Here is a 26,595-nt window from a genome sequence, read left to right as displayed (position 1 = left end):
TGTAAAAACAATCAAATGTTCAATTTGACATCAAATATTTTGCATATGTATCTTTCTCTAGTAATTGACGAAAGAATCTTACATTTCCTTACTGACTGAAGAAATTTAACTCTATCCCAGCCAAAACCAGGACAACCTGATTTCAAATTCAAAGGATATTACATTTGTTCTCCCTTTCCTGTGCTTCTCGAGCAATGTCTTTGTCTACAGCTTATTTTTCTCTGGAAATTCATTATTTAATGCTGAAAAGCATTTTTATGTTTAAAAAAAAACACAAAACAAAGCAAAAGAAAAAAACTTTCTACAAAATAAGATGCAGTTCTTTCTAAGAAGGATGTGGAAAGGGTTCTCGGGCTTATTAGTCTTTAATTTGAAACTGATTGTTATGTGCTTGTGTCTTTGTTCAGGAAAGCATTTCTCACTCACTGTAAATTGATGCAGGCAGTCCTGAACGTAGAATTAAGCAAGATGTGAAAGAAATTCTATTGTTTAAAGTAAAATACACATGTGAATTTGCATCCCTTTCTTCTTTAGGTCATAGTCATAATTTAGAAATAAGCTGAAAATAGAACCAGATGTGCCATGAACTGATTTCATGAATTACCCATAAATTGTGGAGCTATCTGCCGCCCCTCTTGCTGTTTACTGTAGTTAGAGGGAGGACATGAAAAACTTGCTTTTTGCTTTGTGAGGAGAGGTTAAGCTTCCCTTACAAATGGAGCCACATGTCCTCTGCTGCAGTCAGATGCATGATATTAAAAATCACCCATAAATGCAATTAAAATATAAATTTTTGTTTTTTTCTAGCTGCTAGACAAGCAGGAGTGGCAAAAGCAAATGGTCTGGCTTCTCCAACTAGTGGGAGATCGTCCGGCCTTCACAACAAGCACGTGGAGTCTGTCTGACCCGGCATCCTCAGTGACAGCCCCAAATCTGCACGCAGACCCTTTCATCGACAGAGGAGGGTTGTTTTCTACAATGGTGATGTTAGTGATGATGACAAAAGTTCCCATTTGCAAAGAAGCCAGAGGGCCAAGAGCCAGGAGGACGCTGGCATTGTCATTACAACCTCATCCGTAGAAATCGATGATGAGAGCCAGGACAGCAAGTCACCTAGATATATTGGCACAGAGATGTCTTCCCCTGTCTTCAGCAACTCTGTGGAGTCTGCAGACAGCACGCTGGAGCAAATTGACTTTCCTTTCTTCCCCATCATAGCGTTTGATTACTCAAGTGTGCATGAAGTTCGTCTCAGCAGCCTGAGTTTGAAGGAGCTCTGGGAAGCACAACTTGAATCTAAAAGATCGCCAAAACTTGAGCACAGAGCAGTCACGAGAGTGAAAAGCATGATGAGCACTGAGTGCCAAAGCCTTCAGAGACAGAGGACTGAGGAGCATGGCTCTTATAACAAGCCTGTTGCAAGGACGCTCCCTCACAGCAAGAAGTGTGAAGCACCAGATGGGGCCAGGCAGGGCCAGGGTGAAATAGTCAAGTCTGGTTCGCAATGAGCATGAGTCATTTGGCCTGGATTTGGAAATCCAGGCCATGCCCTTAAAGGTTGTTGTCACAGGGCTGCGGCCAGGTGGAGCAGCAGAAATAGTAATTTTTTAATTTGGGTTGTCTTGTTGTGATTCGCTTTCTCTTTGCAGAGATGATTATTATTAAGCAAGTGATCTGTTGAGAGTAAGTGCAAGGGAGATGTTTGTCTCTGCTGGGCAAAACATCTCGCCCCATATTGTTCTGAAGCTGCTGTTAAATGAAACGTTTCCGATTCAAAGTGCACTCTGGCTGATTCAAAACTGAGAAAGTCAAGAGGCAGATCTACTGAGATGGACTCATCCACACTCACAGTTACAGTTTTGAGGGAATACTATTCTTCTGTTTCCTTTCTTTTTACCAGAAGCAAAGACAAAATAAATCCTGGTGGTAAAAATGCTTATTAAGAGAGGAGCTATGTTGCAACTTAGAATGTGTGTTTTAAATCCCTCTCTATTATTTTATATGCATGCATTCCTGTATTACACAAATCTGGTACCAGGAGGCCTTAGGTGCTGGCCAGGGTTGCCAAGCAGCATGGTAGTACCAGTAACGCATTGCACTTCTGCATCTCTTACGTGCACATACTAGTGTGAATACTTGCTTCGTGCTGGGTGTGGAATTGCTGACCTAGATGCAAAGGTGCAGACAGAGGAAGGAAGATACTCTGGTGTACAAAACTGGATGTAGCAGTTTTAATCTAGTTAGGGGCCACTAGGGTAAGAGGGGATATGTCGTAGCAGTTTGAATTGGGCTGTGAGAGCTGGGGATTTGGGTTCTGTTCCTGCCTCTTTCTCTGACTTATTGTGCAGTGTTTAGAAACATATTTAGGCTTTTACCTGAAGAGCTCAGTCCCTGTCCAATTTAGTTATTTAGGAGAGTCCAATTGATCCAATGGGAGGTTGTGACCAGGGATATAATTCATACATGAAATGCAAAAATGATAGACAGTGTTCCAGTCCTGAAGAAACTAGGGCTGATCTATCCCAATTCATTTAAATGAAGAGGGCTATATGTCCTCTGTCCTGATACTGATCTCTCAGAGAACCCAGCAGCTCTTTTGACCTTCCTGTTTGAGATTGATCATTAATTCCTCTCCTGGCAAAAGCACAGTCTGCTCTTTATTTACGTGTTGGCAAACTGACAGCAGCAGTACCTGTGCTCTGCAGTGATATGAAATAGGGAATGTTGCTCATAAGCCATTAATTGCTTCCCTGCAATCTTTGCCCCTGTGGCAGGGCTTCTGAGGTGTATTTATAATTCCCTTGGATCTGTCATTGCATCAGGGATCAATGGGCAAGATGGCTGTAGGAGATGAAATTACCACCATCAACAGTATCCCAGTCAGTAAGGTGACATACGAGGAAATCTGCTTGCTTATGCAGTGTCTTCCCACATCCGTAACCCTGGAGATCCAGAAAGCAGCATCAGGCGAGAGAGTAGTTTTGCTTTCATACCATTTATTCTGAATACCAGTGAAGAACACTCCCTTGGATCAGCTGGGTCTGATCTTCTGCTGCCCCAGCTTCCCACGTCGATTCAGAGAAAAAACAGGGGGTACATTGTGTCTGCATTGGTGAGCCAGGCAAAGCACTTAATCACCAAACCAGGCTTCAGGGTCCTCCCTAGCACGACGATGAGGGGAGCAAACCTACTCCTGTGTGAAGTGTTCAAAGCTCCCATTTATAGTATGTCCCTCCTGCCAACATTTGCAGAGGTCTGAGTCATTTCATGCAGACCTGGAGCTAACTTGGTAGTGACCCTGTCCTGACAACCCGTTTTACTGCTGTGCCTGTTCAGTAAATATATTGACCCTTTATAATCACATCGGTCTCTTTTAAAAGCTGAAGTTTAAGTAGTGTTTTTGTGAATGGACAATAAGATAATAAAACCCTTTTTTCTTTCTTTCCCTTTCATGCGTCAGAATTCTCTAATGTGCAGAAAGATGAAACGGAAAAGATAACTAGAATCTTATCAAAATGTTTATTTGCATGTTTCTTATGAAAAGTTTTCTAGTTTGAATTGAAACATTTGATATCTTCTTAGTTTCTGCTCAGGGTTGATTTATGCTGCTACAGCAATATATGCATCTCCATAGACTGTACAAATTATGTGGTGTGGAAATGAGTGTTTGAAAAAGAAAAGCATACTTTTCAAATTCAGGAAGAACATAATATTTTGCTTCGTTTTAGCTTATGATCTTCTTCGTGTACCTGTTAATACCTGGGAGCCTAAATTGCTTCCAGATGCTTCAATTCCAGTTGTTCTTTAAGGAATTCCTGGCTTGGCAGGGAGTCCTGTTCTTGTTTCCTTAGATTGCTGTGGCTTTTGCAGAATAATAGCATTGGGTAGGGGCACATTGCCACTCCTTTATCAGGCAACTCTTCTGCTTTCCCTTTTTCCTCTCCCTGCCCCACTGGCAGAGAAGAGGGTATCTTCAGTGTGTGATCCAGCACGCTGAAGCAGGGCAGTACTTCAAATCCTAACCTGGCTGCTTCAAATTGCTCTTCTGAGATGTCTTCCCCTTTGTTGACTCCAGGAGGAACCTGCACTTCTTAACGTGGGTACCTAAGTTAAGTGGTGTGGATAATCCTGCAGGTTTGTGCAAGGATTAGAGAGACGTGCTGGCATGTTTGAATAAGCAGGAAAGGATGCTGACTCTGTGATATACCTCTCCTTCTCCATGCACTTTCTGGGCTTCATCTGGTAGTAACTGGCCTCTGGAAAGCAGCTTGGATGGGGATGAGCGTCCCAGAAGCAGTGTAGAAAGGTGCAAGCAGATGCTTAGGGTGAAGTGCTGAAAACTGAAGAGCTGGAGAAATGGGTGAGCTGGAATGTATTGGAGTGCAGCAGTGACAGGGAGCTCAGTGTGTTGTCCAAGAGTGGGTTAAACATGTATTGTAAGCGAGGAAAGGTCTGTGCCGTGGAAATCCTGTAAAGCCCATATGCTTAATGCGTGTATAACATCACCCACGCATGTCACATTAAACACCTGCAGAAGTGCTGAGAGGATCAAAGTTAAGTTATTTATGCACAGCTTGTCACTGTGTTATCTGTTCACCTTTGCTATGCCAGGGCTTTGTGTACTCTCTGCAATCTACTGGAGACATCTTCGATCAAACAAGTAATTAGAAATAGTACTGCTCAGCCTGACTTACTGCACACTGACACTTTGGTAGTTGGCTGCTTGACTGCTGAAATTTCAAAGATGAGAATTAAACAGATCATGACTACTCACCCTGGATAAGTGGATTGCTCCCTCCTGTGTGCTACTCAAATACACAGGGTTATGATTAATTTGAGTTGTTGTAAACATCATTACAGAAGAGGAGGAGTGCAGAGCAAAAGGAAAACATGTTGTCTGAATACGTGGGTGTCTATTTTTGTAATAAAACCTGTTTTTTTGTGTATCACTTCCCATATCTGACAGGATTTTACTTTTTATTTTATTTTATTTTATTTTATTTTATTTTTATCATGATGCAGCTATCAGCAGATTTACAAACCTCATCCTGTTGCCAGGGGTAGACAGTCAAAATCAGGCCGATGTCAAGAGCATCGTCACAACTGAGGAAGAACCAAGTGCTGGGAAACGAGGAGCAGGTTTGCAAAATGCTGGTGGCGGCTGTGCGGTGGAGAGAACACCACTGCCACCTGATGCCACAAGCAAAGATGTGCAAAGAGGTACCATGAAAAGCAGCTGCGCCAAGGACAGCGCTGCCATCCCTGTCACTGATATCGATGACTTGCTCAGCCAAATGGGTGCTCCCGAGAGCAGGGCTTCGCACACTCCATCGCGAGCAGAAAGCCTCCTCCAAGATGAGTACACCACGATGTGCTGCTGTGGGACTGACGAAGGCTGTCCTGGTTCTGAGCCACAGCCAGCGAAGGAGGAGCTGCTGGAAAAATCTATGAATTGTGCAGCAAATGCACAGGGAGTTTTGGGGCTGTCTGTGTTGGACTCCATTAACACAGGCAAATTTTTTACTGTGAATAAAAACTCTTTAAATAACTATTCTAGGAATTTTAGCAGTTTAAGCGAGGATGAGTTGCCTGCAGCAAACTCTCTGGAAGGTAAGAGAAGTGACCCGTTTCCAAAGTCTATGTATGGGGCTGCGGAGGATTCTCACTTGGACGCAGTCTGTCACGGAAACCTTTGATAGTGCTAGTGATGTGTTGCTTGGGCCGTGTGATGCTGCTAATGCCCCTGCAGTCTGTATTGTAATGGAGTTGGATGAGGAGCAAACTGAGATCTGTTGCGTGAACGATGAACTGCAAAAGCCCGCACATGAGCAGCATCTCACATCTGTGACAAGCTCATCCTCTCTGTCCCCACTGCACCCTTATGGCAGCAAAGTTTTGCAAACTGAGGGCTGTGCAATGTGTGGGTCACTGGAGATGAGCATCAACAAACTAAGCTTGGAAGATCATGGTGGTCTCTCTCAGTGTTCAGATGTGTCCTCTGCATCCTTGTGTTCTCCTTCCTCAGTTTTCCTGCCAGAAAAAGACATCCTAAAGAATTCAGTCAGTATCCCTGAAGTTTACTCTTTCCGTAACAATGGTGCCTTAAGTATAGAACAGATGGATTTGGGGAACAGTAACGTACATATGAAATGCTGTGAATCCATCGAAGAGGAAGGGTCTCTGCACTGCAAAAAGATAAGCTTTTGCTCTGCTAGAATCATAGTATCATAGAATCATTAAGGTTGGAAAAGACCTCTAAGATCGTGTCCAACCGTCAACCCAACACACCATGCCCACTACACCATGTCCCTAAGCGCCTCATCTACACGTCTTTTAAATACCTCCAGGGATGGTGACTCCACCACTTCCCTGGGCAGCCTGTTCCAAGGCCTGACCACTCTTTCAGTAAAGAAATTTCTCCTAATGTCCAATCTAAACCTCCCTTGGCGCAACTTGAGGTCATTTCCTCTCGTCCTATCGCTAGTTACTTGGCAGAAGAGACCAACACCCACCTCGCTACAACCTCCTTTCAGGTAGTTGTAGAGCGCGATGAGGTCTCCCCTCAGCCTCCTCTTCTCCAGACTAAACAGTCCCAGTTCCCTCAGCCGCTCCTCATAAGACTTGTGCTCCAGGCCCTTCACCAGCTTCGTTGCCCTTCTCTGGACACGCTCCAGCACCTCCATGTCCTTCTTGTAGTGAGGGGCCCAAAACAGAACACAGTATTCGAGGTGCGGCCTCACCAGTGCCGAGTACAGGGGCACGATCACCTCCCTAGTCCTGCTGGCCACGCTATTTCTAATACAGGCCAGGATGCCGTTGGCCTTCTTGGCCATCTGAGCACACTGCCGGCTCATGTTCAGCCGGCTGTCAATCAGCACCCCCAAGGTCCTTTTCCTCTGGGAAGCTTTCCAGCCACTCTTCCCCAAGCCTGTAGCGTTGCCTGGGGTTGTTGTGGCCCAAGTGCAGGACCCGGCACTTGGCCTTTTTGAACCTCATACAGTTGGCCTCGGCCCATCGATCCAGCCTGTCCAGGTCCCTCTGCAGAGCCTTCCTACCCTCGAGCAGATCAACACTCCCGCCCAACTTGGTGTCGTCTGCAAACTTACTGAGGGTGCACTCGATCCCCTCATCCAGATCATTGATAAAGATATTGAACAGGACCGGCCCCAGTACTGAGCCCTGGGGAACACCGCTCGTGACCGGCCACCAACTGGATTTAACTCCGTTAACCACAACTCTCTGGGCTCGGCCGTCCAGCCAGTTTTTTACCCAGCAAAGAGTGTACCTGTCTAGGCCGTGAGCCGCCAGCTTCTCTAGGAGAATGCCGTGGGAGACAGTGTCAAAGGCTTTACTGAAGTCCAGGTAGACCACATCCACAGCCTTTCCCTCATCCACTAGGCGGGTCACCTGGTCATAGAAGGAGATCAGGTTGGTCAAGCAGGACCTGCCTTCCATGAACCCGTGCTGGCTGGGCCTGATCCCCTGGTTGTCCCGGACATGGCTCGTGAGCGCTCTCAAAATGAACCGCTCCATGATCTTCCCCCGCACCGAGGTCAGGCTGACCAGCCTGTAGTTCCCCGGATCCTCCTTCTGGCCCTTCTTGTAGATGGGCGTCACATTGGCAAGCCTCCAGTCGTCCAGGACCTCCCCTGTTAACCAGGACTGCTGGTAAATGATGGAGAGTTGCTTGGCAAGCTCCTCCGCCAGCTCTCTCAGTACCTTCGGGTGGATCCCATCCGGCCCCATAGACTTGTGAATGTCCAGGTGGTGTAGCAGGTCATTAACTGCTTCCTCTTGGATTATGGGGGGTTTATCCTGCTCGTTGTTCTTGTCTTCCTGCTCAGGGGGCTGAGTACCCTGAGGATAACTGCTCTGACTACTGAAGACTGAGGTAAAGAAGGCGTTGAGTACCTCAGCCTTATCCTCGTCCTCAGTGGCAACGTTCCCCCCCGCATCCAATAGAGGATGGAGATTCTCCTTGGCTCTCCTTTTGTCATTAATATACTTGTAAAAGCATTTTTTGTTGTCTCTCACGACAGTGGCCAGGTTGAGTTCTAGCTGGGCTTTTGCCTTTCTAATTTCCTCTCTGCACGACCTAACGAGATCCCTGTACTCTTCTTGAGTTGCCTGCCCCTTCTTCCACATGTGATAAACTCTCCTTTTTTTCCTGAGTCCCAGCCAGAGCTCCCTATTCAGCCAGGCCGGTCGTCTTCCCCACCCGTTCTTGCGGCACATGGGGACAGCCCGCTCCTGCGCCTTTAAGACTTCCTTCTTGAAGAGTGTCCAGCCTTCCTGGACCCCTTTGCCCTTCAGGACTGTCTCCCAAGGGACCCTCTCGACCAGTGTCTTGAGCAGGCCAAAGTCCACCCTCCGGAAGTCCATGGTAGCGGTTTTGCTGGCCCCCCTCCTTACTTCACTAAGTATTGAGAATGCTACCATTTCATGGTCGCTAAGCCCAAGCCGGTCTCCGACCACCACATCTCCCACCAGTCCTTCTCTGTTTGTGAACAGCAGGTCAAGCGAGGCACCTCCCCTAGTAGGCTCGCTTACCAGCTGTGTCAGGAAGTTATCCTCCACACACTCCAGGAACCTCCTCGGCTGTTTCCTCTCTGCCGTGTGGTATTTCCAGCAGACGTCCAGAAAGTTGAAGTCCCCCACGAGAACAAGGGCTGGCGACTGTGAGTCTTCTGCGAGCCTCTGGTAGAATATTTCGTCTGCCTCCTCATCCTGGCTAGGTGGTCTATAACAGACTCCTAGCAGGACATCTGCCTTGTTGGCCTTCCCCCTCATCCTTACCCACAAGCACTCGACCTCGTCATCGCTACCATTGAGCTCTAGACAGTCGAAGCACTCCCTAACATACAACAGGGCTACCCCACCGCCTCTCCTTCCTCGCCTGTCCCTTCTGAAGAGCTTATAGCCTTCCATTGCAGCACTCCAATCGTGCGACTCATCCCACCGTGTTTCCGTGATGGCGACTAAGTCATAGCTACCCCGCTGCACAATGGCTTCCAGCTCCTCCTGTTTGCCACCCATGCTGCGTGCATTGGTGTAGATGCACTTCAGCTGGGCTGCCGATTTCTCCCCCGACATTGGTGTGCCGTCCCTAGGCTCTTCTCTAGAGAGCCTGGTTTTATCCCCTTCCCCCTTCGAATCTAGTTTAAAGCTCTCTCGATGAGCCCCGCCAACTCATACGCAAGAATCCTTTTCCCCCTGCGAGACAGCTGAACTCCGTCCGTCGCCAGCAGGCCCGGTGCCGTGTAAACCTCCCCGTGGTCAAAGAAGCCAAAATTCTGCCGATGGCACCAGCCCCTAAGCCACGTGTTGATCCAATGAGTTTTCCTGTTCCTTTCAGTATTCCTCCCTGCCACTAAAGGGATTGAGGAAAACACTACCTGTGCTCCCGAACCTCCCACCAGTCGCCCCAGCGCCCTGAAGTCCCTTTTGATCCCTTCGGGACTTCTCTCTGCAACCTCCTCACTGCCAGCCTGTATAACCAGTAGTGGGTAGTAATCGGAGGCCTGCACGAGACTAGGGAGTTTCCTAGTAATGTCCTTCACCCGGGCCCCAGGGAGGCAGCAGACTTCCCTGTGGGATGGTTCTGGCTGGCAAATTGGGCGCTCCGTCCCCCTCAGAAGGTGAATCACCTATGACAATTACCCTCCTTTTTTTCTTAGCGGAGGTAGTCGTAATTTGTGGAGCTGCCTGCCTCGCCTCGGGCAACCCCCTGGATGGGCCTTCATCTGCGTCCTCGTTTGTCTGGCCCTCAAGTTCCAGAGCCCCATATCTGTTCTGTCAATGTCAATGGCTTGGAGAACAACTTGCTTGAGAAAGAAGGATATCATGATGAACAGAGATCCAAATCTGAAAGCAAAACAGCAGTTGATGACTGTAATCATGCTGTTAGTTATTGCTTAGTGAAGAAAGAAACCAACAGTTTGTCCAACTTGTCTAAAATAGACAGCAATCATGTGAATGCATCGTCACCAAGAGCAATATCACTCAGGTCTCCCTTTCCCACTAGATCTAAAGATCCAAAGGCTAATATAACTCATGACTTGCCAGGAAAAATGAGAAAATTAACTCTGTGACTTCAGGAAGGACTTCAAATGGAAAAGTCCAAAGCTCAGGCACAAATTACTGCAAAGGAGCTGCAGTACCGCACAGCCCATCTTCACAGAAAAAATCTTGTCAGGAGCCTAAGGGAACGGCACGAAAAAGTATAATGGAAACCCTTTTAAATAACCAGAAGGCCAAAGCAGGACCAAAGCTAAAAGGCTTCACCATCAAAAGCAAAGCAAAGGCAAATTCGGATTCTTCTGGCATTAATCCTACCAAAGTCAGTGGGGCTGATCAGAAAAGGACTTCTGTTTCCCCACAGCTGTCCCCCAAACTCCTGGGGAAGAAAACACCCGTTGTCCCATAATTCACCTACAAACCCAGATCCTGGCAAAAGCATTTCAGCAGCCTCAAGGACTCTGAAGTCAGAGCTAGAAAATAAACCATCTCTGGTCATTTCTGAAGATTCACTTCTGCCTCTCCTGAATGGCACCGGCAGCCCGACAGAGAGTGGTGAAATTAAATGTGGTGGCTGTGGGGAGCTAATGGACCTGCAGCAGGCATGGGGAAAGCCAAAAGAAAAGCAAGTTTCCATGCAGCCTGCAGTGTGTCAGGGTAAGGGTGTTAAGGTAGATGATTTCAGAGCCAGAGACAGTCAGTCCAAAGTCACTTCATCTCCTCAGGGGATACAAATAGTTGAATATGTGAAAGGGAGGACTGAGAACCCTGGAGCAGGCCTGAATGCAATCAAGAGCATCTATAGTGCAGATAACCTTAGGCAATTGAATCTGCAAAACGTAGCACCATCTGTTGGAGGCTCCTCTTCGTTGAGATCCCCCGCAGTTCAGCAGGAGCAGCTGGAAGGGCAGGAGATTCAGCGCACTTTCATTGAGGTGAAGCTTTCCTCCTCCTCCTCTGCCTCCTCCTCCTCTGCCTCTTCCTCACCAGCGTCGTTTTTGCAGTTGCCATTGCTGGAGAAAACAGAAGAGGCGAACGCAGAAGTGCCTCGGCTGATTGAGGAGATGGGGACCATGCAGTATTTCTCGAAAGCAGATACCGACGGAGACAAAAATATCTATGGCTTGTCGAAACCTGTGATGAGGACTTACTCGATGCCAGCCCAGTTATCAGGTCACTTGAAGGAGGACTGCCATGTTGAGGTTCATCCCGTGCAAGGCCCACAGGGCCACGCCGCAGAGGAGAAATACTCCCAGGCAGCAACGGGGATGTTAAAGATGGTCCATCTCAACCTGCCAAATGGCCAGAGCAGGAAGGAGCAGGCGTATGCCTCCAAAAGCAGCAAGAGGGTGCATGACACATCCCCCTCAGCCAGTTACATCAGCTGCCCCGCTGCCAATAAGCTGAGGAGCTTCAGGAGGAATTACTACTACTACGAGCTGAACTGGCTGCATGAACCTACCTCATTCTCCTCCGTCAAACAAAGGATCAAATCCTTTGAAAACCTGGCAAATTTTGACTGGCCCATCGTGAAGGCCATTGATATACATTTGGCTGCGAGGTCCCCCCTCACCAGGAGGTCGTGTGGTGGGATGGCTGCCGCAGCCAGCCCCACCAAGATGCTGCAGGCCTTGCGGCACAGCTTGAGCTCCTATGGCAGCAGCCCAAGCCCGGCTGACGACACAGCCAAGTTGCCCGCCAGCATGGAGCTGACGCATGTGACAGGGGGTGGCAAGGGGGAAGGAAAGCCCCAGAGGAGCGAGGAGGGTGGTGCTGGGGCAGACCCCTCTGCCTTTCCCCCCTCGACCTCGCAGGCATGCCGCAGCCAGTGCCTGGGGTGGCCGCTGCTGTCCCACTCCAGGCTGCGGGAGCTGAGGGCCCTCAGCATGCCCAACCTGGACAAGCTGTGCGGAGAGGGCTTCTCGGGACCGCTGCAGCCCACGTGCTTCAAAACGGAGCTGGAAATCACACCCTGGAGAGCCCTTGGCTCACCCTCCCAGAGCAACGTAGCCCTGCTGGCTCACTGCAGCCCCACTGAGGCGGGTGGGATGGGGATGGACACCGGCAGCCCTAAGGACAGCGGCTCGGGGACACCGGGGTCCACTACGGACAACGATGTGCCCCATGGTGGCTCTCCAGATGGGGAGCGTACAGAAAACAGCTGGTCTGTTAGGTTGGTGTCAGCTTTGCTACCACTGTTTCGTTTTCATCCCCGCAAGCCTCTCCTGAGGCGAAGCTTCCCCATTGCCCCAGGCCTGCGCCAAAGTGCATTTCAGTTTTGGCCCCGGCCCCCATTCCCCTCACGATTCGGGGTGCTGTTCTTTGCGCTCTTTTGATCTCTCAGAACTGCCGCGCCGCCGTCTGGTGGTGGCCACGCTTCAGTACGGGATGAAACACTTTATCCTGGCAGGGCCGGGCTCTTTTTCTGTGTCCCCTCTAGCTGTTTTCAGTCGTTTTTTGGCCATGTTATGGCACAGAAGCCGCTGCCTCCTGCCCACCCTGGAGGGGAGGCTGTGCAGCGCTGGCTGCCAGCGCAGCCTGCAGTGACAAACGAGCTTGTTGTCCTGCCAGAAACAGTCCTCAGAAGTAGCTGTCTCCTTGTTTTTGTTAATGTCTGTTGCTAAAATCATTGGGAAAGGAGGAGGGGAACAGAACAGGGACTGATTTTCAGAGTTATTCTTAAATTGACTTCTCTGCCCCTTCCCATTCTCCCAGCATATGCCATTTCTTACCTGTTTTCAAAATTTCTGCTTTTTAATGAGCTAGCCCTTCATCGCTTACCCTAGTACAAATTATACTGTATACCTGAAACGTATCTCTACGCAGTCTAGAAAGATAAAGCTGTCTTTTATATTTTTCTATTCATTTTAGCTTGGATCAGCTGCTTGTCTCAAGCCTGGACCAGCAAAAATTGCAATCTGTTTTGTCAGCAGTAGTACCAAAATGTGACGTTGCTGCTATGCTCCAAGAAGTCAAAGCACAAGCAAAGGTAAAAACCAGAAGATAAAACTAAATTATTGGTGGTATTTTTAAGGGTTTTCTTAATGGCAGATAAATTCTCTTCCAAACAATTTCAGAGTTCCTTCAGTAGTCCTGCGGTAGGTTACAGTTGATGGTAGTTTTACTTCTGCTGGTTTTTGAATGCCTGCTATAAACCCATAATATATTTGAGTGGCTTTTGTATAAGAAAGGGTATTGTTTGTCCAGTGCAAAAGCAGTTTTGAGCCACAATAAATAGACCTATTTTAAGTGGAGAAGTATGTCTCCATTTCAGTCATTTTTACAGCTGAGAAACTCCTGGGTTTGCCAGTAATTGCACATCAGAATTTAACTTTCCACCAACCATCTGGATCAGATCCACTTTCTCCACCACACAGGGGAAGCTCTGCTCCTCTCTGTGCCTGGAAGCACCTGCCTTTTGCTAGAAGCTGAGATCACAGAAATTGAATTTATCTTGTTTAACGCTGAACTGGTGGCTTGCAATGCCAGAAAGTGGCTGCTGGAGGGTTTGTAAGATACTCCTGTGCCCTTTTTGCTCTCTTCTGTGGAAACTGGTTATTGCATTAAGATAACCTGCTTAATTATTTAGGTGTTTAAAGAAGGCCACCAAAGTGAAATGATTGCCAGAACATTGCTTCCCTGTTTGCAGTGTTTGTGTTTTTGGGATATGTCCACACCCTTTTTAAATGAACAGAAGTTGATAAAATAATGACAGCACTGGAGGGGAAACTGCCATCTGGTCTGCATAACTGCCAGCTAAGCTGCATTTAGAGCGTTCCTGAGTCTTATTCACAAAGGTTGCTATTTCAAATGTAGAACGGGCTGGGGGGAACAGGACCTCCCCAAAATACCCAGCTTTACCTCCTTCCAGGGATAGCGTAGCTAAAGCTTGCAAGTCCCAAGAGTTTTGTGAGCCAAGAGGGTTTGGTAGGTTTACTGAAAAAATTAGGATTGGATTGTACTTTTGGCCAAAAGTAATTAAGTGTTCTTTAAAGTATTTTGCATGAGGTCTTGTGGACATTAGTTATTTATGCCACTTTTCAAAGTCTGAGAACTCAAATATTTATAAATAACTCAATGCTTTTTGGAATGCACTCCTTGTCTGCATAGTTTCTAATCCATATTTAAGCCCAGTATGGCACGTAGGCTGGAAAATTTTATGCTAGTCAAATGTTGGATTTAAATGTACAATAGGACAGTTCATAGTTATGCAATTGCTGAAAAATGAGATGGACTGCCTGGTTCGGACTGAGAGCTTCCCTGGGAAGAATTTGTCATCATCTTTTGCTCTGAACAGTGCTGAATTTACTGCTAGCATTTAATAAGTGTTACTAATATAAAAAATAAATATACAGGCATTTTATTGTTTAAATCTCTTATGACTGATGATCTTCAGCTAACAGGCTGAAGAGAGGCTAAAGATTTGAGCTCTTTCATGTTGTGTTTCTCATTTCTTCTAGGCAATTTCCTTAGAAATTTTGAGAGAATAACTTGCCTATGCACTGCAAGGAGTTAATTTGCGTTAACCTGCCTCAAAGACATGTTATGCAGTTATTGTAGTGACGTTTCTCAAAGCCCAGCAGTTAGTCGTCATCACTGGAGGCCTTGTGCGTCCACTGTGTGGCCAAGTAAAGCAATAAGCATCCATAGCCAGGTGTCTGTGCCCCATAGTATACGTGCTGGCTGAGGACAGCATTGAGAGCTGGGAAGGGAGGAAATGCACAACCTCAGCAATGAGAAGTGTCACGAATGGGTGGTTTTAAGGCCGCGTAAAGAATCACTGGCAAAGGTATTGGCAAAGGGTGATTTTAATAGAAATTTATAGAAATGTGACTTAACAGAATTTGATGGCAAGGTTCACTTTATTACTTATTACATGGATTAAGTTTACACAGGGGAAAATCGTATTAGAATTGTGTTGGAATGATTTGTACAGAGATTAAGGATAAAAGGGTGAAAGGGGGGACCCTCTCATTGAGTCACGAGGTTCAGAAGAGATCCGACTGGACCCAATCTTAGTCTCAGACTTGGACAACGGTTGTGTCTAAAGGGTTAAGGGTTTTAGCAGCAACTTAGAGTCTTACAATGCTTAAACATTAATCAATTTGACAGCTACACAAAGAATTAGTCAAGTTGGTACAAATACTACAAAGACTAAAACAACTTAACTACAGATTATACTTGTTAGTAACTGTACAGATAAGCGCACAAAAAGATCTAGATCAATCAAAATGTATACATATATGCATATGAATATGGTACCAAAGCTAAATGAAAGGCCTAGGATTAGCTAATTTATAAAGGTATACCTGTTAAAAATTCCCCTTGAGTACCGTGAAATACTCACGTTAAATGCCTTGGCATTTCCCAAACGGGCAAAGAGTTGAGCCCCGAGGAGCGTCTCAGCCCAAAATCTCGGTGATCCTCCGAGTATCGCAAATTCGAGTTTGCGGACTCTGAGAAGCGTCCCACTCAGAGGGAGATTCTGGATGCAGCCCGCTGCGGTCCAGGAGAGCTCAAAGGGTCTCACTTGGTACCGCTGTTTATAGGTTTGCAAGATGATTGGCTTTAGTCATCAGTAAATTTCCATTTTGGCTACTATCTGAGGTGGTCCAGGGTAGTAATTATGGTATTGTTTCACGGTAACAATGGTATTGTTCCACTTGAGCTATGACCCAGGTAGGGAAAGCTTCAGAGCTGTCAGAGATGACGAATTATCTCTTGTTTCTGTTCCCTACCTTGATCATGTAGCTAGTGTCCCTGGTACGATCAGTGTTGTTCCCCACCTTAGCCATGCAAGAGCGCTTGGTACGGCCAAGGGACGCTTAACCGCCCAACTCGTACACAATGGCTAAAGCTTAACAGAAGGTTCTGAGATCGTATCGTAGCCCAGAGGAAAAGAAGGGGGGTAGGAATGCACCACCACAGGAAGCCAGGGTTCAGACTGTGTTGCTGACTGGCCCAGGACGTGTGGTCCTCGCACAACCCTCTAATATCTGAGCCTCTGATTTTTTTTTTTTTTTTCCTTCCCCAGTGTAAGAAAATTAAGTTGTGGTAGCAAGGGTTGTAAAGAACCTGACCTCTTAAACAAAAAGGGTTGCTTTAGTACCTAACTGTCAAAGATACGAGTATGTTTCTGTTACCCTCATTGCACTTTGAAGGTGGCTAGCCTAGATATTTAATTGACTTTATTATTTCTAGCCTAACATAAAGCTGTTCTCACTTGAGTACAGGTGAGAAGGGTCTTGACAGCTACAAAAGACTGTGGCCTGAGATGTTCAGCCCTGACTGCTCCTCTCTCCTTGAGCGCTGATGGATCAGTGTTGTGAAGCAGGGTGGCATCAGTTTCTGACAGGGCCACTATTTGGCAAAAACACACACAGAGAGGCCAAGAATTTGACTGTTGTTTCACCAAACAGCAATGATAATCTGTGGTGCCCTGTACCTTTTGAAATGAAATTAAAAGGCAAACGCTGAGTTAAAATGTTGAGTTTAGTGAACTAAATATGTCATTTAATGCTAAATAGATTAAGAGGTTGGTTTCTAATGATGTGTCATTAATTTTAGTGTTGGCAGTTTCTGGAAATGACTGATGTTGGATGGGATTCTGGGGAAAAGCTGAGACCTGCTTTCTACTCCCCACTTCTGATGCTCTGCCCCACAGATGGTTACTATCCCCTTGCTCCACCAGATGCCTGCTTAATAGTCCCCCTTACACCGCAAAATGCAGTCTCTGTAACGGTGTCTGGTTTGTCCTAATAGCCATTCAGAAGACGGCACCAGGCTTGCTGGACGGGACTGCTTCTCTCTCATGGCAAATTCTGTATTTTGGCAGCAGCCCATCACTTCAAAGAAATCAGCTTTACACCTTCATTCTGGTCTGGAGCCAAGTTCAGCCTTGGTGCAGACCTGCACCAGTCCCTTTCCTGTGCTGGATGCCCCCGTTTCCACAACAGCACAGCTTAGTCCCATTTGGATTACTAACAGGCTCATTACTTTCATCTCCCAAGTGAAACAGTTTTTCCTGCTGTCCCATCTAACCTTCCCAAGCTTCAATTTGTAGTCACTGCCCCTTGCAAGATTGACCAGCACTGCTGAGAAGAGGTTAATGTAACTGCCCTCCATTACATCTTTGTAACTGCCTTTCAAGAGGAAGGAGAAATGGGATAAAAAAAGTGTTAGCAATTCCCTGGAAAGTACAGTGCTTGTTCCAGAAAGGTGTGTGGGAACTATTCAGTTTTGACTGCAAAATGTCCAGCAACGCAAAGTTGATTACAGCCTGTGAAAATTAGGCTGCCCAAGGTTTAATACCCTTCCACTATCCTAATTTTGACTTTGCTTTCTAGCCTTGGACTGACTGAAGAAATCTTTGCTGTCACCTGAGTTCTCCTATATGGCTGCTACTCATCTGTAGCATGAACAGAAATGCATTTTACGTCTCAGTTTTAATTCCTTGAGTTGCTTTTTTTCACCTGCCATAATCTGAGGGTACTGGGAATTTGTCATTTTTGCGGGAACTTGGTCTTGATCTTTGGTTTTGTTTTTCTCCTCCTTCCCCTTCTCTTTCACCCCCATTTTTCTGCTAGAGCAAAGACGATGCATACTTTGTAGTCTTGTGCAAAGAAGAAGGAGCTGGCCTGGGATTTAGTGTTGCTGGATGAATAGATCTGGAACAGAAATCAGTCACAGTAAGTGATGGCTGCAAGTCATTTTTTTTGCAAAGCTCACTTTAAAGCAGGCTGGTGATTAGATCAAGTGCTCGTTTATCAAGACTCACTGCAAGTCATTCAGAGTCATAAAACAGTGTATCTCAGAGGCGACTGCATACCATCTGCTCCTGAAATCAAAGGGTGTCTGGGAAGCGTAATTTTTATTATTGGAGATGGATGCCAATTATGTTTTCAGTCTTTAAAAATCTGTTTGTCGTGGTTTAACCCCAGCCAGCAAAAATAAACTCCACGCAGCCGCTCGATCACCGCCCCCCGGTACGATGGGGGAGAGAATCGGGAGGGCACAAGTAGGAAAGCTCCCGGGTTGAGATAAAAACAGTTTAATAATTGAAATAAAACTAAGTAGAACAGTAATAATAACAATGAGAACAACAATAACAGAATGCACAAAGCAGGCAATGCACAACGCAACCGCTCACCGACCGCCGACCGCGTGTCACGAACGGGGGGGCGAGCCCCCCCACACCCCTGGTTTTTATACTGAGCATGATGTCACACGGTATAGAATACCCCATTGGCCAGCTGGGTCCACCACCCCGGCTGTGCTCCCCCCTCCCGGTGCAAGCATCACCCAGCAACAGCCAAAGCATCAATGAGCCATCAACGCTCCTTTCACACCGAACCCAAAACACAGCACACTCCCAAGCTACTGGGAAGAAAGTTAACCCTGTCCCAGCCGGAACCAGGACACTGTTACTGGATGGGATTGGCTAGGTCTAAATCCTATGTATGTAAATAAAACTATGCATGCAGTTGCAGTGCATGCAGCCTTTTAGGGGAGATTTTCATTTGCAGCCTTTGAAAGTGAACTCTGTGCAGCAAAGTTTTTGAAGGTTTTTTGCAAATCCTGAGAATGACTCTTTCAGACCTCAGCAAACATTCTGGATTTCACTTCACAAATTTGTTTTGATGTTAAGACCTGTTGGTTGTCAGTAAATGAGGGTTGTTTTTTTATTTAAAAAAAAAAGCGCCTTATACAGCATTCTGAACCAAAGATATTGTGTTCCATTAAGTGATGTTGGCGTGTAAAAGGTGATACCAAGCAACTGAAATACTGTTCAAAAACAGATCAGTGAGAAAAATCCAAGACAACCGGTGTCCCGTGTGACAATTTCTTTACACAATACATGCATTTAAATTCTGCTCTGAAAGAGAGAGATCCATTAAGTGCTGAGATTAGAAGGGTATTTCCTCAGTCTTTGGGGCCTGCAGCAGCCCTTGCAGGGATGTTCTGGTTTTTGCTCTTAGACAAGACCAGTATAAGTAAATGTATTTTACATTAAGCAGTCATTGAGTTAGAACACGGTCACAGTCTAGGGACCAGACTCCACTTCTCTCGCTGCAAAGGTTGTGTTCCCTGTCTCTGGCCCAAACACTCGCAGTGTCAGCTGTGAGCAAGGGGAAGGCTCAAGAGTGTCTCCCCCAGAGAGCTCCTCACCTGAAGACTGGGACACTACCTAAAAATATGATCTTGAGTGCTCTCAGGCCAAGTAGCTGATGAAGTCTTTCTCCTGAATGCTATTAGCCATGAGACCAAAAGAGCATCAGCTCCTGCTCTTTCCAGGTCCTCTTTGTTCAGCGTGTGTAAAGCATGCTCCTCGGGTGGGCCTCTTGGGGAACATTTTAATGTCCTTGACCTACTGGGTTTCTGGGTCCTAGCTGGATTTAGGGTTGACATTGGGTGCTGAGCTGCTTAGATGGGCTGTTCTGCCCACACTTGGGTGCAGAAATAGAAATGCCTAGTGAGCTTCAAGGTACTGAGGAGTTGGGCACATGAGGGAAGGCAGCAGATGTTTTGGACATGACCCCTGTATTCCAATTACCTCTTGCATTTGGGTGTCTACATCTGTCATTGAAGCTGTTATTCCAGCTTTGAATGCCTGCTTAGACTGGCTGGAAATTAATCGTCTTGGACCTGTAGGGTTATGGCAGGTGCCCATCTCAGCATGGCCCTGCAATGAGAGGGAACAGGAGCCAAAAGGCTTCTGATTCCTCGCTGTTGGTCTGGGCATTAGGAGAAATTCCTAGAGAAAATGCGTCCACAGATTTGTTGCCTTGAACCTTTGTCCAGTGGACCTAGAACTGTGTTCATGGGAAGCCGTATTCTGGCTGCTAAAATTACAGTGCCTGATAGGCAAGTCTTTAAATATCAGATCTTGACTCTTTTAGTCAATTCCTTTCTGTAAATGGCACCGATATAAATCTCAGCTGCACTCACTGGAGTTTACTCAAAGTTTAATCCACTCTGAATAGAGTATTTTTTTTCTCTAGAAAAGATGCATTTCAAGCCACTAAATCATCCTTTTGCATCTATTCACATTGTATTTAATCAGCTAAATTGAGATGGACGATTAAATACTTGTACAGTTGCAGTAAGTCAGAGCCTTTCTGTGCACAGATGCTGTGCACCACTTAGAAGTATGCATTTGAAAACAGCACAGGATGCATATCCCAGTCAGTGGGAATTTGGGGAGCAAATGTCACACGCCGCAATGTTGTTCTTGGTGACTTTGCTGTAGCATGGATGTGAAGTTAACCTTTGTGTCATTTGAAGTATGTTAATTGAAGACCTTTGAGGAGGTCAGTGAAAGCATAAGTGATTTGTGATACTACGTTCTCTAGCTGGTTTTGGTTGTCTTTGGCTTTAGAAATGACCATGCAATAATAGCATCTTTTCCTCTGCTTCTCCCCCCACCAATCCCTAACTGCAGTTCTTGTCCAGTCACTTAGGGCTTAGTATTTGAGGGTGTTTGTTGGAGCAAATGTTGCGTGCTTGATATCCAGGCAGTGGGCACTGATTGCAAACTTTGGTAGGGACTTTGTGTTCACCTTGGCCTGTAGAGGCATTATGTGTGGTCATGAAGTTAAAGCATCCCTAAGTTGCAATCTTTCTTGTAGGTCCACAGAGTGTTTTCAAAGGGAGTGGCATCTCAAGAAGGGACTATTCATCAAGGAGATCTTGTTCTGTCAATCAATGGCAAGTATCTTGCGAGCTTGGTCCATGAGGATGTCCTGAATGTTCTCCATCAGGCAAGACTATACAAATACGTGGTCATTGTCATCCAGAAGGAAAAAGACAAAGCAAATAATTCCTCCAGACTTGAGATATCAGCTACTGGCAGAAAATGTGTGGGGTCTGGAAAGGATGTTTCCATGGAAGTAGGAACAGGTATGATCTTTGTCCAAGAACAGTTGGAAGGATTCCTTTGCAGAGCAGACTGAAGGGAAAAATGTCCATGTGTTTTAGATTAAAAGCGTCTGTGCCTTATGTGATTGAAGGCAGCAAATGAAATTACCTTTAAATTTTATTTGTTCTCTTTGGAGCCTAAATGCAGTTTGGTGTTTGTTTGTTTGGGTTTTTTCAAATATCATAACTAGGCAGAAACTTAGAAGGACATTTAGGGCCTAATCCAATTTCTGCTAAAGTTAGTGATTTCACATATTCTTCCAATCCAGGAAAAACTCCTTTAAAGTAATAACAGCACTCAGTGCAAGAAAACAAACAACCAAAAAAGAAAAAAAAAACCCAAACAACACCAAACTCGAAGAAAACCCCAAGCCCTGCAGTTTGTTATTCATAGGGACTGAGCTTGGTCTTTGTAATAGCAGATTTCATACTGTTTCTACTAAAAACATAGAAAAAATTATTTTTATATTACAGTAAATGGAGCTAAGTCAAATCCAAGTCAGCCATCCCATAGGAAACTAGGGATAAATGGTTTAAGTGGAAATGTATCAGTGGAATGGTAAGTTCCTGTTTGGGAACAAAGCAGCATTTCAGTGTGAAGGCTGCACTTGGGGTGTTACAAAAAGATCTCTCAAATTTTTTGTAGAATTAAGACACAAAACCCTTTAGTACCTGTCTGACTGTATGCCACTGCTTAGGGAGCCAGGAGGGTGACCTGCTTCAGTCCTGCACTGCTGCAGTGTCCCTGAGAGTGAGTGGGCAGTGGTTACAGCTTATTGCTGAGAGATATGAGGAGCAGCTGAGGGAACTGGGACTGTTTAGTCTGGAGAAGAGGAGGCTGAGGGGAGACCTTATCGTGCTCTACAAATACCTGAAAGGAGGTTGTAGCGAGGTGGGTGTTGGTCTCTTCTGCCAAGTAACTAGCAATAAGACGAGAGGAAATGGCCTCAAGTTGCACCAAGGGAGGTTTAGATTGAACATTAGGAGAAATTTCTTTACTGAAAGAGTGGTCAGACCTTGGAACAGGCTGCCCAGGGAAGTGGTGGAGTCACCATCCCTGGAAGTATTTAAAAGACGTGTAGATGAGGCGCTTAGGGACATGGTTTAGTGGGCATGGTGGTGTTGGGTTGATGGTTGGACTTGATGATCTTAGAGGTCTTTTCCAACCTTAATGATTCTATGATTCTATGATTTGGTGATTCAGCTTCCCCCGCCTTCCTGGGCAATACCAGGCACTCAGCTCAGAGCACCCCAAAACCAGGACATGGAGCTGCCACTTAGCATTTTTTAACCCGTTGGCCATAGTCATTTCTGGTTTGTTATTTTTTCTGTAGCAATTTTCATTGAATTATGCTTTCACTGGGTTTTATAGTACAGCTTTGCAATACAGCTTAAAAGAAATAGGAAGCACTCTGTAAATGAATGAATCGGCCTTTCTGCAATTGCTCCCATAGATGTAATATATGTAATTACTTCAGAATCCCTTTTTACTCTGAACTCCCTGCGTCCTGCACGTTGGCAAATGCAGAATATCTGCTGGCTGCAGGCACTAGGGGGTAACATTATCTCATAAACAACACAGTATTGGGTTATTAAGAACGTCTCCATCTTGCACAAGGCAAAGCTCATGTTTTAGATAACATTTGAAGTTGTTTGAGATAACTGTAGCAGTAATTTGTGATAATGAGGACTGCATAATTTTTACATTCATGCAGGGCAATGAGAGTCCTGTTTTCCAAAATTGTAGATTTACTTCCTCCTAAGCAAAATCATATTTTTTGTCAGCTACAGCAATATTGCATTCTAAGAACATCCGATACATAGGAGGCAGTACGCACCTACAGGTAATTATGGTTATTTCTGTAGATACGAGACCAGAAACAATTATTCACACTAGTGAGTGATTACAAAATCTTCCTTAAGAGGATGGAATGTGTTTGTTTAATGTAACATTTCATTCATTACTGTTATTTAAAAGATGTGGCTCACTGAATAAACAAGTGGGAACAAATGAAAGAAAGAGATGCTCTCCACTCGCTAATTTTGTAATTTTTCAGTTACTTTGTTGATGTTTAGATAGAGTCTTTGCTAAGTTTGCTAAGCTTTAATTTTGCCAATGTTGTGGTTTAACCCGGCAGGCAGCTAAACACCATGCAGCCGCTCACTCACTCCCCCCCACAGTGGGATAGGAGAGAGAATCGGAAGAGTAAAAATGAGAACACTTATGGGTTGAGATAAGAACAGTTTAATAATTGAAATAAAATATAATAATAATAATAATAATATGTAATGAAAAGAAAGATAACAAAAAGAGAGACAAATAAAACCCAAGAAAGACAAGTGATGCAAATGAAAAAAAAAAACAAAAACAATTGCTTACCACCCGCGGACTGATGCCCAGCCAGTCCCTGAGCAGCAGCCCCCCGGCTAGCTTTCCCCTAGTTTATATACTGAGCATGATGTCATATGGTATGGAATATTCCATTGGCCAGTTTGGGTCAGCTGTCCTGGCTGTGCCCCCTCCCAGCTTCTTGTGTATCTCCAGCCTTCTCAGTCAGCAGAGCATGAGAAGCTGAGAAGGCCTTGACTCTGTGTAAGCACTTCTCAGCCATAACGAAAACATCTCTATATTATCAACACTGTTTTCAGCACAAATCCAAAACATAGCCCCATACTAGCTACTACCAACAAAATGAACTCTATCCCAGCCAAAACCAGCACAGCCAACAAAAATGCCTTGGCAGGTTTTTGTTGAACATGCAAAATGCGTAAACGCATTTTGTACTGTCTCCCCTTCACAGCTGCAATAATACACATTCACTTCTGAGAAACTGCGTGACAACATGTTCTAGTCTGAATATGAACTGAACTCTGAATTGCTTTGTCACTGCAGCAAAAACAAAACCAACCAAACACAACTTGCAATTTACTGTTAAGTGCATAACAAGATGCTGTGTATATTCTGTCACAGATCCAAACCTGGATATGAACGACGTCATCTGCATTGAATTATTGAAAACCTCTGCTGGCTTGGGATTCAGTCTTGATGGTGGAAAAGCTTCCATTGCTGGAGACAGGCCCTTGCTTGTAAAAAGAATATTTAAAGGTACTACAAGCATGCAAATGCAGTGGATATTATCTCAGTTTTCCTTTTGTGCATTGTACAGATATTTTAATTCTTGGACTCAATGTTTTTTGAAGCAAGGGTGGTTTTTGTGTCCCTCATTTATTACCACTTATTAGCCAAAGTGGTCATTAAAAAAAACACTCCTGGGAATGGCTAGGGATTGCATCTGCTACTAAATGTTTGTGGAGCAATCTGATGCAGTTCCTTCCTGGGCTTGTCCACTATTCTAGACCTTAAATTACAGCAGCAATATCATATATAACAGTTTGAGAAGTTCATGCCTTATCCGATTCTCTTTTCTGAGAGAAGCACAGTGCAGATAATCAGTGTGGTTTCAAAGCAACATCCTGCATTGTACCAAATTATTAATTTTACGGGTTTTTACTGTCTTTGTTAATTTTTTGTTAGATATCAGTATTAGCTTTCACCAAGAATATGTGATGTTCGTATTCAAAAACTGCCACTCTTGGATGCTTTGTTTGTCAGCAGGTAGTTAAACTTATAAGAACCGTGTACAGAAAGGAAAACAATCCCAGAACTATGCTGTGATTTTAATATGTCTTAGTCTGGGATTCAGTTTAGTGAAAAATATAGCACTTTCTAAAGGAAGCTGAAACTCAATGAAGCTGCGGGTGCTTAGCATTTTTACAGAATTATTTTTCAGTGGTATATTCTCTCATCTCGGAAAAAAATCAAACTGATATTTCCTGAATTGCTTATCAATTTCTCTGTGTGTGTTTGTTTTCTCCTCTTTAGAAAGTGATTATGAGGGTAAAGGTCATGTTTAATTTTTAAGCTCATTAATTTATATCCTTAGATACAGTCCTTTTCCCCTTCCCATGATGGCTGATGTTGTCAGTTAAATTATCATTACAGAAAACATACTTTCATCAGTAGTGAAGGGTGTGCCCCTCTCTAGGAGCTGTTTCCGTATCTGGTGTGCTTGTCCCAAGTTTGCTACCCATGTTTGGATTGTTTGTCCCTGTTATCCGGGTTCTACAATCTACTGCATTATCTACTTATTACCATGTTAGAATTCTGTTTGAGAAATGTCGTGGTTTAACATGGCAGGCAGCCAAACATCACGCAGACGCTCGCTCACTCCCCCCCACCACAGTGGGACGGGGAGAGAATCAGAAGGGTAAGAGTGAGGAAAACTCGTGGGTTGAGATAAAGACAGTTTAATAGAACAGAAAAGGGAAAATAATAATGATAAAGATAGAATATACAAAATGAGTGATGCACAATGAAATTGCTCACCACCCGTACTGACCGATAACCAAGTAGCAATCGCTGCTTCCTGGATCACGCCTACCATTCATGTACTGAGCATGACGTCACATGGTATGGAATACCCCATTGGCCAGTTTGGATCAGCTGTCCTGGCTATGCTTCCTCCCAGCCTCTTCCAGAATATGGAAGCTGAATGTCCTTGACTAGCCCTGCTAGCCAGGGTACTTAGCAACAACTGAAAACATCAGTGCGTTATCAACATTCTTCTCATACTAAATCCAAAACACAGCACTAGGAAGAAATTTAACTCTATCCCAGCCGAAACCAGGACAGTATCTAGCCCTTATTCTATACCATCTACGTCATGTCTAGGTCTCACATTTTCCAATACATTCCAATTAATCATCAACACTTTTCTTGTCTTTTGATATATACACACAGATATCATTCCCTTAGTCTATGGGCCATCCCTCTAAAATGTCCACTGAGTTCATTTAGCCCATGACTTTGGGCTCCATCTGTCATAACAGTCTCTCAGGGCAGGAGAGATGGTGTGTGGTGTTGGACTGTTGCATGCTGAGGCGAGTTCTGGTTCCATTATCACTGTGCTCGTCCGGTTCTATCATCGTTGCACTTTGCTTAGTTTCATCAGAGTTCCTTCTTCATTAATCTGGGTGATTTTTCCAGCTAAACCATTGATAGCAACCATAGAAATAATGATATACAATATCATATAACAATTGACATCATACAATTCAGTTCATTGGCTATTTTCACCCAAAATCAAATCCCCTTGAGGTACACACCGGACTTCCCCATCCTTTCGCATTACTCACCAAGTGCACCCAGGTCCTTGAGCAAAAGCAATCCCACGGATGGGTTTTCCCTTGCCAGAGGCAGGAGTAACCCAGACTGTCTTCCCCAGCATATTCCTTATGTGCACGACAGGGACTTTATCTCCATCTAAAGTAAGTAAGAGTTTTGATTGGGCAGGGCCAGCTCAATTGGCAGATCCCCTGGTGTTGACTAACCAGGTGGCTTTTGCTAAATGTGTCTCCCAATGCTTGAATGTCCCACCACCCATTGCTCTCAGTGTAGTCTTTAGCAGCCCGTTGTATCGTTCGATTTTCCCGGAGGCTGGTGCATGGTAGGGGATGTGATAGACCCACTCAATGCCATGCTCTTTGGCCCAGGTGTCTCTGAGGGTGTTTCGGAAATGAGTCCCGTTGTCTGACTCAATTCTTTCTGGGGTGCCATGTCCCCATAAGACTTGCTTTTCAAGGCCCAGGATGGTGGCATGG

At 45.2% G+C, this 26,595-nt stretch overlaps 1 protein-coding gene across 1 annotated transcript in view; it reads left to right on the top strand.

Moving 5' to 3' along the window:
* Positions 1-24,849, top strand: part of LOC142075034 (PDZ domain-containing protein 2-like) — a 115,482-nt gene extending 90,633 nt beyond the window's left edge. The window contains 13 exon segments of the mRNA XM_075136031.1: positions 808-1,490; positions 1,492-1,599; positions 2,823-2,967; positions 5,023-5,671; positions 5,673-6,215; positions 9,797-10,065; positions 10,068-10,411; positions 10,413-12,190; positions 12,889-13,006; positions 17,604-17,705; positions 20,646-20,916; positions 23,906-24,040; positions 24,818-24,849. Of these exon segments, the coding sequence (XP_074992132.1) occupies positions 808-1,490; positions 1,492-1,599; positions 2,823-2,967; positions 5,023-5,671; positions 5,673-6,215; positions 9,797-10,065; positions 10,068-10,411; positions 10,413-12,190; positions 12,889-13,006; positions 17,604-17,705; positions 20,646-20,916; positions 23,906-24,040; positions 24,818-24,849 (5,177 nt within the window).
* The last annotated feature ends 1,746 nt before the right edge of the window (positions 24,850-26,595 follow it).

Source organism: Calonectris borealis, chromosome W, assembly GCF_964195595.1.
Source record: "Calonectris borealis chromosome W, bCalBor7.hap1.2, whole genome shotgun sequence".
NCBI classification, from domain to species: Eukaryota; Metazoa; Chordata; class Aves; order Procellariiformes; family Procellariidae; genus Calonectris; species Calonectris borealis.
The sequence above is the reverse complement of the archived record's forward strand: the minus strand, read 5'-3'. Positions and strand labels throughout refer to the sequence as shown.